This window comes from Ambystoma mexicanum, chromosome 2q (assembly GCF_040938575.1).
Source record: "Ambystoma mexicanum isolate Mex_15411 chromosome 2q, UKY_AmexF1_1, whole genome shotgun sequence".
Taxonomy (NCBI): Eukaryota; Metazoa; Chordata; class Amphibia; order Caudata; family Ambystomatidae; genus Ambystoma; species Ambystoma mexicanum.
In genome coordinates this window covers 747,042,907-747,060,731 of record NC_090924.1, presented here as the reverse complement: position 1 = coordinate 747,060,731, position 17,825 = coordinate 747,042,907, and the positions used below count along the sequence as shown (strand labels likewise).

The 17,825-nt window shown below is 47.7% G+C and overlaps 1 protein-coding gene across 2 annotated transcripts in view; it reads right to left on the bottom strand.

The window, feature by feature from the left end:
* DNAJB6 (DnaJ heat shock protein family (Hsp40) member B6) overlaps window positions 1-17,825 on the bottom strand; it is a 739,852-nt gene that overhangs the window by 34,206 nt on the left and 687,821 nt on the right. For both annotated transcript variants that reach the window (XM_069647976.1, XM_069647973.1), the window contains exon 9: window positions 16,976-17,182. In XM_069647976.1, coding sequence (XP_069504077.1) covers window positions 16,976-17,182 — 207 coding nt within the window. The remainder of the gene's footprint in view (window positions 1-16,975; window positions 17,183-17,825) is intronic.

Below are 17,825 nucleotides of genomic sequence, written 5' to 3'. Positions count from 1 at the left end.
GACTCCCGCAACATGCATCATCAATCGGCCTGAGCTGTGCCATGTGGCTACGTCGCCTGAACAATAGCGTTCACTCCAGCAAAACAGGCCTGCAGTGAGGTGGTCCATACGTTTTGGCAAAGACTGGCATCCCTAGAGGCAAACGTGGCCATCAGAGAGTGATCACCTTTGATACTGTTGAGTGGGATGGTGATGGGAGATCATACAGAAACCCATGGTCCCGCCAGGTATGGGGTTGTTCAGATTTAATTCCGTTATTTCCTCACTTAACAGTCTATATTGAAATGATCTGAATCGTAATCTGACAATGTGACTATGCTGGGTTCAACAAACCGTTGATATAGAATTCTGCATTCCTTTTCCTGTACATGCCGTTGAGTCAATCAACAATGCACTGCTGATGGGCATGTGCATGGAGTCCAATAATTCACTGCAGATGCACATGTGCATCCAGTCCAACAATGCACTGCAGACGGACATGTGCATCCAGTCCAACAATTCACTGCAGATGGACATGTGCATGGAATCCAACAATGCACTGCAGACAGACATGTGCATGGAATCCAACAATGCACTGCAGATGGACATGTGCATCCAGTCCAACAATGCACTGCAGATGGACATTTGCATGGAGTCCAATAATTCACTGCAGATGGACATGTGCATCCAGTCCAACAATGCACTGCAGATGGACATGTGCATCCAATCCAACAATGCACTGCAGATGGACATGTGCATGGAATCCAACAATGCACTGCAGATGGACATGTGCATCCAGTCCAACAATGCACTGCAGATGGACATGTGCATGGAATCCAACAATGCACTGCAGATGGACATGTGCATCCAGTCCAACAATGCACTGCAGATGGACATGTGCATGGAATCCAACAATGCACTGCAGACAGACATGTGCATGGAATCCAACAATGCACTGCAGATGGACATGTGCATGGGGTCCAACAACGCACTGCAGATGGACATGTGCATCCAGTCCAACAATGCACTGCAGATGGACATGTGCATCCAATCCAACAATGCACTGCAGATGGACATGTGCATGGAATCCAACAATGCACTGCAGATGGACATGTGCATCCAGTCCAACAATGCACTGCAGATGGACATGTGCATGGAATCCAACAATGCACTGCAGACAGACATGTGCATGGAATCCAACAATGCACTGCAGATGGACATGTGCATGGGGTCCAACAACGCACTGCAGATGGACATGTGCATCCAGTCCAACAACGCACTGCAGATGGACATGTGCATGGAGTTCAACACATAGCTGAATAACTGAACCTTTATTAACTCTGGTACTATTAACACATTAGGCCCCTTCCATTGCCAACTATTCTGAACCCTATATTCTCTTGGGGCACCATTCAGAGTTAAGCAGTAATGGTAAAACCGGCAGTATTTTAGAATAATGTCTATTTTACCACTCTGATTATGAGGTGTGTGCCATTTACTCCATGTGGTCTTTATGGGAATACTACATGTGGTAAATACCGCCAGATTAGGCATTTCAAATAATGCAAAAAAAAATCGCCAATGTTTACCTTCACCCAAGCAATGCACTACAGGTCAGGGCTGCCATTGTGCGTTTTGTATATAGTATCAGTAGACACTGATGCTGTACACACGGCATTTCCCTCCCCAAGATGTGGGGGGGGATTTCTTTTTAAATAATGTGGATTCGCAGAAATAGCACATGGAGTATTTTAGAAAATCCACCTTCATTACCGCCAACTTGGTTGATAATTAGGTAGATTTTTGCAAATAGTGCATGCAGAAATAGTGACTACCACATGCAGTATTCCCGGAAGAAAATCCTCCTAACTTTAAATGAGGCCTTTAGTAGGTTGGCAGTTCATAAAGGATGAGAGGGGATGCGCAACACGCCCATTCTGTGCACCGTAGGCCCCATCCGTATTATGTTTCCTGTGCATCTATTGTCTCAGATGCAAAATTTGTCAATTGGCTTTTTGAAACATAATGGTTGTCGCTATGTAAGGTCAGTAATGGAAGGTACCCTCTTAAACTAAAAGTACCAAATGATCTGCTTAAGCATTAGCACCAATGGGGGGCGGGAATACTGGACCAAAGGTGCTGGTAAAGCCCAACCTTGCTTTGCACAAGCAAAGCAGGGGCTGTTAAGGAAGGCCGAGGTCACTTAATAGCTGGGATTCCCGCCCCCAGGCCGCAGGTGCTAAAGCTTCTAGCACCTGTGAAAGGGGAGGGGAGAGGGGTGACAGACAAGGGTGTTGCTAGGTCTGGAAAAGATCCGCGGCTATGCTAATGTCGGGGCTGTCAAGACTCTGGGTTAGCTAGCCTTTTGATTGAAGCCCCTGAGATTCTATCCGGGGCTACAACCAAAAGAACCGGGGATACAGCCCCCTAAGCCACCCCCTAGCAACGCCTCTGGTGACAGACATGATCGAAAAAGCAAGGGCGAGCCTTTATTGGCCTTCAGGAAAATTTACGCAAACATGTCTTTGCCCAGAGCATCCGCACATCGCATGATTGCCATGGCAACAAGTCGCAGCCGAGGGATGCGGCAATGGAAAGAGGCAGTGTGCAATGGCTCGGGCAGGACTATCACATGCAGTGTGAAAGGTTGGCAGGGTGCAAATGGGAGCATCGAGAGCTGCACAGCCCCAACGAGGTCCTACCGAAAATGAGAGTGGGGCTGAGGAGAGGGAGAGCACAGGCGTCAAGGAAGACTGGTAAGCAGAGATACGTAGCATGACCAAAAAACATTGCCATGGAGATAATAAAAAAAGTCCAGGCACCTTCCAGCTATTACTGCCCAGAATATCTACATCCTGATTGACAGGGTTGCAGCAAACATTCTAAAGCTATTGCCCTCAACCCAGAGGCCCAGTTCAGTTTCCTTGCAGAATCTTTGAAAAAGGGTTCTGGACTGGGGAAGTAAAATAGGTGTGGGGTTTACACCGTTTTGCTTTTGTATTACATGTTACCATTATTTTATTTTTAAATTTGTTTATTGGCATTTTCAGTAATATCACTTACAAGTTTTGCAAATGCGTCTTGTGCATACTCTTTTACAATGCTTTTCGGTTTAGCCTTAACAATATAACAAACCACAAATAAAGAATAACAGTAACTGTCTCCTTGCCATGTCCATATGTTTCAGCATCTCTTGTTTTGGGGAGGAGGGGGTATAGGGAAGTTGGGTAGCATACTCAGGGAGGGTACAGGGGGGATACCTTCCCAGGACCATCATCGTTTCCAGTCATACATCTGGGGTTGCCCTTTCTTGTCTTGTAGATGTTTGTTTCGGGTCATGGGCTCATGGGGGCTTGTCGTCCGAGGGGAGGAACATATGCCTGGTAAGTTCTTTCCATGCCTCGAGAGCTCTGCTGGACTCATCCGTAGATCTAGTGACACTTTCTTCCCAGGCCTTGGTCTCAGCTGACACCCATCGCTCTGCTTCACTATGCCGTGCTTTGTATTGCGGTCCTGCTGGTCTTTTCCAGGACATGGCTATGGTTCTTTTGGCCAGAATGCACGCTATGTCCATGAGTCTGACTATGTGTTTCATTTTGGTTAGCCTAGGGTAGGTTCCGAGTAGGCATTCCTCAGGTGCCCATTTGTAGTTGGTCATGCCTGTTTTCTCACATGTCTGTTTTACCCTATCCCACAGTGTCCTGGACTTGGGGCATTCCCACATAATGTGGATTAGATCCGCGTCCTCCCTCGTGCACCAGGTGCCGTGTGACTGCGATTGTTTGTTAAACTTAGCTATTCGTTTCGGGGTTAGGTAGGTTCGGTGCAACACATTCATCTGTATTTGTCGAAATCTATGATTTCTGGACACCTCTTTGGGGAATGCAAGTGCCCTATTCCACTCCCCTTCTGCCATTTCTCTGCCTACATCTATTGCCCATTTACCCTTCATTTCCGCGCTCCGGGGGTTTGGTATGTCGCTCAGGTGTCTGTATATTTGAGATATTGGTCTACTGCCCTCCCCCATATTGTATAACAGCGTGAGTAGTGGTTCCGGGTCCGGTTCCGCAGGCCACGCTTCCCATTTACTTCGTGCTGTGGAGCGAACCTTCTGGTACCAGAGGAACTGGCCCGTGTGGATGCCCTCTCTGTCCTGTAGTATGGCAAATTTTTTAAAGATGCCCTCTTCATAAAGATCTCCCCAGGTGTAAACCCCTCCACTTTCCCATAATCTGATTTGCTTTAGATCAGTGACCTTTGTGTACAGGTCTGCGAGCAAGGGTATTTCTGGTGCATAAGCGTTCTGCGTGCGGGTGAGTGTCCTTGTTCTAAGCCAGATCTCCCTCCCCAAGGTGACTATGAGGGGTGCCGCTCCTAGCAGTTTCGTAGGTACCCAGACCAGTTCCTTCAGGGGGAATGGGAGGCTCATGGTCTGTAGCAGGGGTGTTTCATCTGTGGGCTCGTCGGATAACCATTTAATTACAAAGCTAAGCTGAGCTGCTAGGTAGTACTTTTCTAGATTTGGGAGTTGGATGCCGCCTTGTGTGTATGGCAGGGTCAGTGTCGACAACGCTATCTTATGTCTGTTTCCCCCCCAAATGAACTCTCTTATTAGCATCTCGAGCAGCCGGCAGAAGGGTTTATTAATATAGTAATGTACATTCTGGAACCCATATAGGAATCGCGGTAAAACAATCATTTTAATTATGGATGCCCTTCCCATCATAGATAAGGGGAGTCTCGACCAAAAGTTCATGGATCTGCGCAGAGCCGGGAGCGCTGCTTTTGTGTTATGTTCATGCATCAGTGCTAGGGTGTGCATTATTTGGATTCCTAGATATCGGAATGTGGTGGTCTGCCATCTTATCCCAGCCTCCGGAAGTGTTTCTACGTCCTCATTTTTTAGGGCCGCTAGTGGGAACAAGCAAGATTTTGCCTTGCTGAATTGGATCCCAGAGACTCTAGAGTAGTTGTCCAGGACTTCTAGTATAGTTGGCACGTTCATGTGTGGGTCCCTGACATATATAAGAACGTCATCTGCATAGAGCGAAATCGAAATGATGTGGTCCACCCCTCCTAGTCTTATGCCGGCGTCAAAAAACTGTTTCCGGAAATAAATAGCTATGGGTTCCAGCCCCAATACATAAAGCATTGGGGATAGTAGGCAGCCTTGTCTAGTCCCTCTTTGTATGCTCCAGGCGTCTGACACATGCTTCCCTGACTTTACTCTTGCTCTTGGCCTGGCGTATAGTATCTCAACCCATCTGATAAATCCGGGTCCGAAGCCAAATTCCTTGAGCACCGCCACAAGCCACTCCCAGTAAATGGAGTCGAAAGCTTTTATGGCATCGAGGGATAGTAATGCACTGGGACTCTCATCTTCACTAGTTTGCGCTATAGTGTGTTGCAGCCTGCGCAGATTCATTGACGTGTTGCGCCCTGGTATAAAGCCGTTCTGATCAGGATGTATTATGTCGCCTATTATTTTAGACAGGCGGTTGGCCAGTATGGTGGTTAAAATTTTCACATCATAATTTAGCATTGCCAGTGGCCGGTATGAGTCGCACAGGTCTGCCGGTTTGTTTGGCTTCAGGATTGGGACCACAAGTGTTTCTCTCATGCTTTCCGGTAATATCCCCCTCTCGTATGCCTCTTGGTATACTTTATGTAGCAGAGGTGTGAGGGAGGATTCATAGGCTTTATAAAATTCTGAGTACAACCCATCAGTGCCAGGTGCCTTACACGTGGCTAGGGACCTAATTGCTTCGGTTATGTCCTCAAGTGTGATTTCTGTGTCTAGTGCCATGGCCTGTTCAGTAGGCATTTTATGGAGCCCAATCTCGTCCAGCGTGTCCATGATCAGTTCTTGGGGGACCTCTTCCGCGTGTGAGTATAGGCGTGCATAGTATTCTTTGAAGACTTCATTGATGCCCTGCTGTGTGTGGTGTATGTTCCCTGCTTCGTCTCGCAACAATGTGGTGGGGTGTCTGGGGTGTTCCCTGCGGCATAGCCAGGCCAGCAGCCTGCCCGGTCTGTCCGCTTCTATATGTGTTCTGTTCATTTTGACCGTGTGGTCAAACTTTTCTAGTCTGTGCCATGCTTTTTCATTCTCCCCCCTTAGCCTTCGAAGTTCTGATTCCCTTTCCCGGGTGTCTATGGGGGCCGCTTCCAGTTCTCCGATCTCCCTTTCCAGCTGGTCTAAGTCCTTCCTGAGCAATTTCTGGATTCCGCTGGCCTTTGCAATGGTCTCCCCCCCTTATCACCGTTTTTAGGGCATCCCATACCGTGCTACTGTGTTCCACGCTTCCCACGTTGATTTCTATGTAGCTGTCTATGGATTCTTGCAGTTCTTCTCTAAAGGCAGGGTCTTTAAGAGCCTCTGCCGGCATTTTCCACATGGGAATTGGGGGTCTGGGACCATTGTGGTTCCATGTTACTAGGAGAGGGGAGTGATCTGAGATGGTCCTTCCTAGGTACTGCGCTCCTTCCACCTGAGGTAAGTGTTCCCTGCCGATGAGGATATGATCTAACCTCGTGTATAGGTTGTGTGGGGATGAATAGTATGAATATCCTCTTACGGCTGGGTGCATTTCTCGCCATATGTCTGCCAGGTCCAGTCTATCTATCATTGCAGTCAGAGCTGTTGTTGCTGCTGACGGACCTTTCGGGAGGGGTATGGATCAGTCTAGGTTCGGGTCGCATATGCAATTGAGGTCACCCCCCCAGATGAACAGACCATCTCTGTGTTGTGCAATTTTGGGGTATAACAAGTTCAAGTGGGCCGGTATATTGCTATTAGGAAAATAGGAGTTCCGTCTGCTCTATGTGCCCCCATAGCATTACGAATCTACCTTCCGGGTCTATTTCTGATTTGGTCAAGCGGAAGGGGAGCTGTGGGTGTATCCAAGTGTATACTCCCCTAGCATATCTGGAATAAGCAGTACCGAATCCCTGCCCTCCCCAGTGTGTTTGAAGTTTGGCCGTTGAGTCCACGGAGCAGTGGGTCTCCTGTAAGAGTGCTATCATCACCCCCTTCCTGTGCAGATAGGTCTTAATTCTGTTTCTGCGGAGATATGTCCCCAGGCCTCTCACGTTCCATGTCAGTATTTTAATTGCCGTAGTGGTCATGGTGGTTTAAGGTGGGTATGGTAATTATTCTACTTCTCTCTCTTAAATGCCCGTGGTTGTGGGCCTGATCTCGAAGGTCCCTTCCCTGTGTGGGCCGAGGCACTGGTTTCCCTTTCCCCTCGGTCGGCCCCTCCTCCCCCTCTTTTCTTTCCCTTTGGAGACTTACCAACAGTAGTAACGTTCATTCTGGTGAATGAGAACAGTAAACAGTGCAACTTTGAACTGCCCCCAGCAGTTGCTTCCAACTTGCAGCGCTCAGGGGCTCCCGAGCCTTCTAGGCCTCTCCAGGCCTTCCGGTGCGGGTGTTGTGTCGGCGGTATGCCTACACGTGTCTTAAGGGGGTGCGTTGACGTCTTGTCGTGTAGGTTGGTGTACACCTGCCCATTATCGCTTCTTTGATGCTGTAGTTTGTCATGCCGTGCTTTGGTTTGTTTATCAACCTGTTGTGCTGACATCAGTCTTTCCCGCCCGGTTCTTCGGGCGTTCAATGTCCTTTGGTTCCTCTTGCCATACCTTCCTTACCATCTGCAAGGTTGTTGTGTTCGAGCTACATGTTTGCCGCCTCCGGGGTGTCCAGGAAGACTGCTTTACCTTTGTGTATCACTTTGAGGCGCGATGGGTACATCAGCATATACTTCAAGTTGAGTTAACGTAGTCTTGCCTTCACCGGGATAAAGGAATTTCTCATGCGTTGTACAGTGGGGGTGTAGTCCGGGTACACCACTATTTTGGCATCTTGTCTCCTAATTTCCCCTCCTTCTCTGGAGAATCTTAGTATGGCCTCTCTGTCTCTGAAGTTTAGGACTTTGGCAATCATTGGGCGTGGGTGTGAGCCCGGCGGAGGTCCTTTTTGTAGGGACCTGTGGGCTCGCTCTATAGAGAATCCTTGGGACAGGTTCCCGGCCCCGATTTCCTGCTGTAACATCGTCTCTATGAATTCCGTTGGGTCCGGGCCCTCCATTCCCTCCGGGACCCCAAGGATTCGGATGTTATTGCGGCGGGCCCTCCCCTCCGCGTCTTCTGACCTTGCCTCTAGCCTTGCCACTTTTAGTTCGAGGTCCTGGACCCTGGTTTTGAGTTCTGTTCTGCTTTCTACGTTGTCCTGCAGAGTAGTGTCCACCGTGGTCACTCTTTCAGTGAGATTGCGGGCATCTTGTCTGATTAGCTGTATGTCCGATTTCACTTCATCTATTTTAGTTTCAAGAGATGTGCGTAGTGCCGCTATAGCTTGTAGTACTTGCATATTCGTGGGGTCTCCTTCTTGAGTCGTTTGTTCTGCTGTTGCCCCTGCGTCTTGCTGCTGCTTGGGCCTGACTGTTGTGAAGTAATCCATCGTTGCGGCTTTCAGTTTGCCCTTGGGTGGTGACATCCCCTGTCTTTGGGTGTTCGGTTCTCTACTTCGCTTTGGGATCACTCACCCGTTCTCAGGTTGTGGGTTCAGTGGATTCCCTAGTTGGCGCCTACGGTGGTGTGGCCCCTCCTCGCAGCCTTGTTTTCCTGCCCCGGTGGTGTTTTGGGCCGTCGGCGGCCCCTTATGCTTATGTGGCTGAACAGTCATGGTGGCGGCCCGAGCTGCAGTGGGTCTGGGGCACTGTGGTCGGTGTGCCTCCTCCCCTTCAGGGCCTGTGGCACCACATGGGTATCCAGTTATCACTGCGCCCTACCTTCCGTGGCGCTGCTTCCCCTCTGCTTCTGGCTGGTGGGTGTGTAGGGTGCCTTTTCCTGCCCTTGGGCCGTCCCGATGCAGTGCTCCCTGTGGCCCGGTAGTCTCTTACGCCAGTCCGGATGGCGGCTTGGGCCCAGTAAATCGGTCGTCTGTGCCGGCCCTCTGCGGTGTTATCTGGGAGGCTGGTATGTGTTACTGTTTTGATGCTGTGCCCAGGTCTCGGCCTCCAATAGGGGTATGCAGGTCCCCAACGTCTCGACGCGGCCTGCTTTGGGGCAGCTGATGTTGGCCCTCTATCCTGACGCGTCCGGAGCAGCCTGCGGTCTTTCGGCCTCCTGATCTGTGGGTGGTCTGCTTGCGTGTTGTCTGTGCTCCTGTGCAGCACAGGCCGTAACCCTCTTCCGCTCCGGTGAGGCACAATGCGGGCTTCCCCCCTCTCTGTTACCGAGGCTCCCTCCTCTGCGGCTGTGTCCCAGCTACAACGCATAGCTCAAGGAGCGGGATCCGCGTAGTCACCAGTTGGCTGTTCGTCGCTGGTGTCCGGGGCACAGTTACTCGCCCGTGCGCCACTCGAGGGGTTCGTTGAGTACAGGGTGCGGATTTATGTTCGCCACCACCTTCTCGTGTCTTTTTGGCGGGATGCCTCGATTATGTGCTTTAATCCGCCGCGGACCGCTAGTCCGTTACGGGCGCCGCCATCTTGTGAACCGTAGGGGGCTTCCCTTCGCACACTTCATTTCCGCACTGTGCGGGTCCGTTTATTCCTCGGAGGCAGCGTCGGGTGTCGGGAAACGGTTCCCCTTCCAGCTGCTGCAGCGTTTATTGCGATTTGTTGTCGTTTGTCGGAGTTAAGCGGTCCGTAGCAGGATCGTGGGCAGGAGCGCTGGCGGTTCCCGTCTTCACGCCATGCACGTCGGCCACGCCCCCACATGTTACCATTATAACCTCTAACAAGAACTTTCTCCCAAACGGGTTGCTGCTAGGTCATTAGATGATACATTTTGGATTTTTTAAAAAAAGAGATCTTCACATTCTTCCATTAACACATTGCTAAATGGCAATTCGTAGTGATGCAAGGCTGTGAGGAACTCAGAAGGGGGATGGAAGACCGGAAGGGAAGGTGAGGAAAAGAAAAGAAAAGGAGAGGGGAGGGAAGGGAGGAGAGGGTAGAAGAGGGAAAGGGATAGTCAAAGGGAAGGGGAACAGGAATGGGAGGGAGCCATGTACAGTGGCTCTGACCAGAGCATCAAGTGCCTGGGTCATATTACAGAAACATGGCTCCAGTGCACATGCAATTTTGCTCAGAATTGCCCTCGTGTAAATACTTATTGTTTCAATGCATTTTTGCACCAGATCGATGTTTGCCCTAATGCATATGCTTCACAAAACCGGACTGCGCAAGTGCACATTTTCTGTACAAACACTTTTGAAAGACATACTAAAAACCCAGACAACTTTTATCACATGAATAAAAAGGTAACTATAGCCCAATTTCTCCAGTACGGGTCCTACGGGCAGTAAAAATGCAAAAATGGGGCAAGATTTTTGCACATGCTAATTTTTTATTTAAATAATTATTTCATGAAAAGCAGAAGATTTCTGATCCAAATGATGAAATAAGTACTAATTCAATTCCCTGACAGCGATTCGCACCTGGGGAAGGGCGCTCAGCCAATCAGGTGGATGGACTAGCGGGCAAGAATACGCAGTGTACTGCACTGTGTTTCCAGCCACTCGAGGCCCTTCGCCGGGTGGCGCAATCCTGATTGTGGGGAGGCAACAGGGAGCCTCTGCCTGTTCCACCCCACGGCCTCACATCCCCGGCCATGCCCTGGAAGCCACCTCTTTATTTATTACTCAGACGATTGGGCAACCACAATACGCGCAGAGAACATCGCCTAAGAAAAAAGAAATTAAACTATTTGCACCCTGGGAAAACCAAGTGGTGTGAATAGCTATCACACCCCAGTCGGGGGGTGCACATGGCCGTAACGGGCCGCAGCGCTGCCGAGGCCCTCGCATCGCTCAGGCCTGCCTAGGCTCTAGCTGGTGGACTGTTACCGGCCATGTACACCCCCATGCCCTCATCCCCCTGACTGGGGCGGGATTGCTACAATCACTTACCTTTTGCTAGAGGGGGGTGCTCCTTAATGGAGTCCTCACCTCACCATTGGGTGCATATATTAAGGCTGCGCCCATCAACCTATCAAATGGTAATTTCGGGATATCAACAATAAATATGGTGGAGAAAATACAATATTAACGAATTCCAATGAATAAAATGTGCATACTCCTTGATCATTCTAGAAACCCGATGGGATTTTTATATCAGATGAGCCGATGTGCTCAGCCTAAGCATAGGTCAGCACAAATGACGACAAATGGATGCCAGCTCTTGAAACTTTCAAAGGGATATGCCTGCCCTCTAGGGAAGTGATGGCGGGCCCAGAATACCCGAAAACATTTGCGCCATTCAATTGTCAATGTCAGTATCTACCTCAACAGTATACACAATTTTCACAACTATGTTTAGCTAAACACTAATGGCCACATTTTAAGTGGGGTGCTAATCCCATAGACGTGATCCTCATACATGATCCCAAATCTGTCTGCAACGCTAATCATTTACTGGCCAGGGTGTGAACAGGAGCATGAATCACGGCTGTCCGAGGGTGCTGTGCCTTTGTTTTACCCCAGCGCTGGAAATGGGTTGGAACAAGACGTAGCGGTGATCCAGCAGAAAATGTATTGCCGGAGCCGCTCTGTCCTCCAGACTCCCACAAATTCTGTGCCTCATCCAGCAGCCCACTTTTCTGCCTTTGTAGTACAGTATGCCCCTGCACTCTGCCTAAGCCTCACATACAGTTTTGCAGCTGTTCAAACTGGTATATATATATCCTGCATTTTAGACATCTCTTTATTAGGGTGAATATTATGACCAATCAAAACAGAAGAGTCCATTATTTCACTTAAAAGGTTTTCATAATGAATCACTATAAGACATGTTTAACATTTACAATTGTGGACATAATGTTCCCATAATGCTCTTCGCTTTTATGCAAATCACCAGGATTGAGTTCTACATAGAGATACTGTTGCAGAACCTAGCTGGGGGCCATGCCCCTTGGGCCCGCCCCTCCTAAGAAGTGACGGGTCCCCAAATAAATGTTTTCCATTTCCAGCACTAACCCCGCTCAGTAGATCAGCAGACATTTTGCCACCATATACATGCATGGAGACCAGTATTGCAATGAAGCCCTAGGATTTCTGCCTGCAATTTACAGGTACAGAAAAATGGTGATATGATGTGATAGTTTATTTATATAGCTCCTATACACAATGTGTTTCAAAGCGCTTCACGGCAAGGGAGGGAACAAGGGAAAATACAATGACATTCTTACAGGCCATGAACAGCAAGAATGTGAAAATAACTGTCGTACTCGGCCTGATGACATTTCAGATAGTGCAAGAGCTAAAACACAGATAGGAAGGAAATGGGAAACAGACAGGTGACTACCGTGCTAGGCCTGACAACATTTCTGGTAGAACTGGAGATTAACAAGGGAGGGGGGAGGAGAAAGGAGGGAGAGGAACAGAACAAGCGACTATCGTACTATGCCTGACGACATTTCAGATAGTGCTGGAGGGGGGGGGGGCAGGTAATTAAAGGGTGGAGGGAGGAGACAAACATGTGTTGCTATCATACTAGGTCCAGGGACAATTCTGATAGAGTAAGTGCATAGAAAAGAGTAAAGGACGTCCGGAAGGGAAGAGAGAGGGAGAAGGGACACCCCTTGGTGGAGTCCAAGGGGTGTCAAGCTGCTCCACTGCAGAAAAATTGGATGCAGGCAGAGATGTTGGTGGATTTCTTGCCAGGAGCGGGGTAACACGTGGAATAGATTTTACGCACAATGCCTCCACTCGAAACAGGAAATCATTCCAAAATGGCGCGGCCTGCATCATTCGCCGCCTCTTTTAAAATGAGGCCCTAACTCAAGGAATCTTCCTGTTTTCTGCAGAAGGCAAAGCAGTCTATGCAAAATGCTCATGCGCAGGTGTATGCCCAAGGTGCATAAAAGAGGCCTGGGGTGTTAGACATGCAAGCAGGGTCACCATGGGCCAGTTAATTAAGTGGAGGGTGTTAACGTAGAGACAGGCATGCGCATATTAGTATGTCTTCATTTATGAGGTAGGACTGTCAGGGGTCTTTACAAAAAGGCGAAAGGAATTTAGCTGGATTTCTGCCCTTTGCTCGGATTGTTCGACCGATCTGGCAAGGCCTTGCATTGCTTCAGGAAAACATGTCAGTGAATATTTTCATCAATTTCTCAAGAATGCAAAGAAATGTGATTTCTCAGAGTCCACTAATGGCGCAGAGACTTTACAAATTAGTGAAACAAAATGATCCCTCAAATGTGCACATGTTCATAGACCAGTCAGATTGCACAGTGAGATCAGCACATTTTCAGAGTTCAGTGTGGCGGTCCCAGGTTCAACTCACTGCACAGTGGACTCAGCATTTCATCCTTCTGAAGGTGATACACTGATCGTATTTAAACTGGCATACTAGGCCTATGTCAGAACATACCATTATATAATCATTTCTAATAAAGAACTCTCCACCCTGCCCTTTAGAATTGCATACGCATCTTGTTTGTTCTTCAAATGGATATTTGACTAAATCTGATTGCAGTCACTGGTGAAGCGAGAAAGAACCTTGGGATTTTTTGTGTGTCCGACTTGTGCATCGAGATGAACCCAGAAGATCTGGAGCAGCCTAAGCTTGGCCCATGCACTAGTGAAAAAGACATGAAATGTGAAACATCAAAGAAATATACAGGTTTTTGCGGGGCATGCTTTGCCTAGCAGCACTGCTGTGCGATTGGGTGCGTTGACTAAAGCTCTGCACCCGAACAACCATGACTCTGTTTTGTATTTTAGTTGGAACCACCAGTCCACAGGGCTTGTAATAGCAGCTGACAATGAAATCCAGGGCAGAAATAAAAGGAATAACTGTGTGGCAGCGATGTTCTAACTACATGTCCCAGTACTCAGGAACCTCTAAGGCGTAGGGATATTCTGATATTCCCCCCCCCTTCCATGAGTGCACCCTAAAAAGGAGCCTAGCGGTTATCCCCCGAAAGCATAAGAACTCCGCTAACCACTTTACCAATGGAGAGTATTAGAGGAGGAACACTCAAAATGCCTCTACCTTTTGCTGAAAAGTGTAAGAGAAGAGACACAACTACTCTTGTGAGGTGTGAGGAAAAGGACCTCCATGCTATTACCATGACCTGAAACCTACAACGGAAGTGACCCTTGCAACATCTCCGCTCATTTCCGGAAAGTACAGAAAAGGGGTCTGCGTAGTTTCCACAGCTGGTGTGTGAGAAAGGGCACCCCTGCAGGGCCACTTTAGACCTGGAGGGTGCTTGGAAGTGACGACATGCAATCCGACATCTTAGACACACAGCACCCTGTTTCTACGTGATACTTTAGAATGTTGCTACAGGGAAGCCTCCTCGCATACATACTATTTCCATTCACTATTAGAAACAGTTTGAGATGATGGCGTGATAGGTAAAAATACAGGGCATAACCAGACTGTATGCCTATTTTTGTCTGATTATTTTCAGTTTGAATATTCTAGTCCCCACCTCTCTGCTGGTTGCCAGCAGAGGCGTTGCTAGGGGGTAGCTTAGGGGGCTATAGCCCCGGGTCTTTTGGTTGTAGCCCCGGATAGAATCTCAGGGTTTACAACCAAAAGGCTAGCTAGCCCCGAGTCCCGACAATCCCGACATTAGTGTAGCCCCAGATCTTTTCCAGACCTAGCAACACCCCTGGTTGCCAGTATGTTAAGCACTTGTTATAAGGAATACAGAGGCAGACTCTTACAGGTTAAAGCCAATCAATCAAAGAAGCTACTATGTACTTTGCGGAGTCCCCTCCCCCCACGTGTTTCCTTCCTTACATTATGGTTTACACTTTTCTTGATGTTTCATGCATGCAGCATTATGAGCGAACTCTGCCCCGTTTCTTATCTGAACTGTGGGGAGTAGAAGTCCGTATGACCTCTGACCTCACCCATGATCTGAGACCACATGTTTTTTATGGTATACAATAATTTCCATCAGGCACATTGGGGTTTAGATATATTAAAACTCACGCAGCAAGTATTGTTCCCCTATTCCCACAGTTGGACCAAGGCTTACGTGGATATCTGCCTCTATGGTAGTTTTGTAAATTATGCTCCCTTGGTTTTACTGTCATTTTAGATAATACTTGATTGTTTGTCTGCTAGATAACCACAGAACTGCTGCAAGAAAGGTGATGCCTATGGCTTATCCAGCCATTTCTAAAGCATTCAAGTTAACAGGCCCCGTAGTCTTTCTAGCTATTTGGGGTGGTACAGGGAAACAGATCCACAGATCACACCACCCTTTCTGGAAAATATAAGAAAGGGAACCCATATATCATTTCCACCATGTATCGATGGTACAAGAGATGGTAAGCCCATCATTTTCCAAAGTACACACTGCAAGCATAGGAGAAAGGAACCTCGTGTTTCCAGCTTTTTCTGAATAATGCACCCATCATAAATGATTGATTTTCTAACGTTGATGTATTGTAGGTTCTGTAACATAACTATGGTTACTAACTGGTGTTATTACATAGCTAGACTGGCATACACTCAATGTAGCGCCAGTCTAGCCACATAATTACACTTACCTTTGCTTTACCATTGGTCCACAGTTATTGGGTAAAGCAAACATGACAAATGTCATTACCTGGCAAGCCCGGCCTGCATTGAATGGAGGCCAGTCCTGCCAATTAATACCACTTCTGTTTGCTTTACCCTTGATCTACGGTTACTAACCATCAAGAGTAAAGGAAACATGATAAAGCAAATATAGCAAGTGTTGTCACTGGCCTACATTGAATGTAGGCCAGTCTACCCAGGTAATAATACTTATCATGTTTACTTTACCCTTGATGCACAGTTACTATGCATAAAGAATTAAACAAACATGATAAGCAAATGTAGGTCCGTGCTGTAAATGGGCAGGTAGGTGCTGGTTCTGGGTACCTGCACTGTTTGTTATTTGAAAGACATAGTGCTTGCACGTCTCAGCAGGAAGATAATACTTTTAATGGAGGAGTACAGGAACTTCTCAACAGTAAGCAGGTACTCTGGGATAGTGAGAACATGCACTTCTGTGTGTCCATTTAAAGCACTGACGTAGGTCAGTCTAGCCAGGCAATACCACTTATCACGTCTGCATTAACCCTAATAACAAGTAAAACATTCTGGATAGAAGGCTCGAGTGCACACTAATCTCTGAGGAATTAATACCGTGTAAGAGGTGATACATTTTAAGGGGAGTTCTGGATCTACAACAATGTACTTTAGGAGAGAAGCGTGTTCAGGGATAAAAGGGACATTGATCGCAGAAATGGTGGGCAAAGTTTGCAAGTGCCTCATTCGGAAGGGGTGGGCAAAATGTTGAAATGTTTTTTTTAACTCTGTCTTAAACTGGATAGAACCAACTATATAAGGGGGAAGCACAGATACAACTGGAAACTAACCATAGCCTGCAGGGGTGTGGTAGGCCAGAAAAAAAGGGTGTCTATGTGGGCCTGTGAGTCTTTAGCTGATGTAACAAACCTTTTGTCTGTAACCTGCACAGTGATTCATTTTAATGAAGTAATCTTGAATGCTGAAAAAGCTATCCAGGATCCATGGAATATTTAATGACATCTACTGTGTAACCGAGTGCATGGGACCCAACAATTCACAGTAACCCAGCTGCTGGGACCGGATCTAGTTTAACCAGGGGGATTCATCTTAATTTGTTTCAGTACTTTTTAAGTGCTCAGGGGCATTAATCTTACTTTGTTTCAGTTAACTGTGTTATTGCTACTTGTACATTGATTTGAAGGTGAAGGACAACTATATTATAAAATATAATGGTTACTGCTTCTAAATAAGCATCAGATCTCACCCCATTCATTAAAATTCACACCAAATCACTAGGCACTGAAGGAAAGGAAGGCCGCTATCAGCAGAACTATAGCAATACAACTTCACAACCTCATGCTAAGTGAGTACACAGCAGTATTTGTTCCCATATGTTGTGGACACCCTTGTTTCAGTCACTGGCACGCCATTTCTGTTAGGGTTCTCATTACGCTTGTGCGCACCTGCTGGACAAACTGGCGTCTCCCAGCTCCCTGCGCCCCGTGCTCTGTCTGGGTCTTCCACCTCCTCACTATTGTACTGGTAGACATGCTTCGGGTGAGGAGTCGGCCTCAGGGGCTTCGCTGGTCGGCTACAGGATGGCTGAAAGGGCAAGGCATTCTGTCCTCGACGTCGGCATTCCTCGGTGAAAGCGTCTTCATCAGGCTGACCTAAATAAAACACAGAGAGGAAATATAAGAACTAGCCCAGCCACCTGGTGGTGCATCCATTGGACATGCAGACATGAACCACTTTCCTTCTGGGTAGCCTACTCTCCCTCTAAAATGAGTGCCTACTGGAGGTGAAGACATGGCTGCCATTTTAGGGTAGCTATGCCACTCTTACTTCTTGGAACCCCTGTGGGTTTCTTAGCAACCTCTGATATTTAACCAATCTGCCTACTGATCTATTCAAAGTACCAGTTAGTTTATGGTCTGCTGGTGTTGGTAGAGATTGTTTGTGTATTTAATCTATGTCTGTTTATTAATGTGCTTCTACCTCAAGTTTTTCAAACATAAGCTTTATGCATGAGATTGACCTATTGACCTACTGCACCGTGTGGTTTTGTACAAGACGGTGTGAACGCAAGGCTAGTGTGTCCTGCTGCTCCATTTGTGGTTCTGCTCCACACTGCAAACAGGACACATCAGTGGTGACAGTCAGAGCATAGCATTTCCCATCTTGAGCAAGCTCCAGTGGCTTCTTGTGGAAGCTGGGACCTTTTTAGAGTTGTTTGCTTGTTCTGTAAAGTCCCCCACCACTGATGTTCTCCTTGACGGAGTGAAAAAGTGAAGGGGAGTTATTTTGCGTATC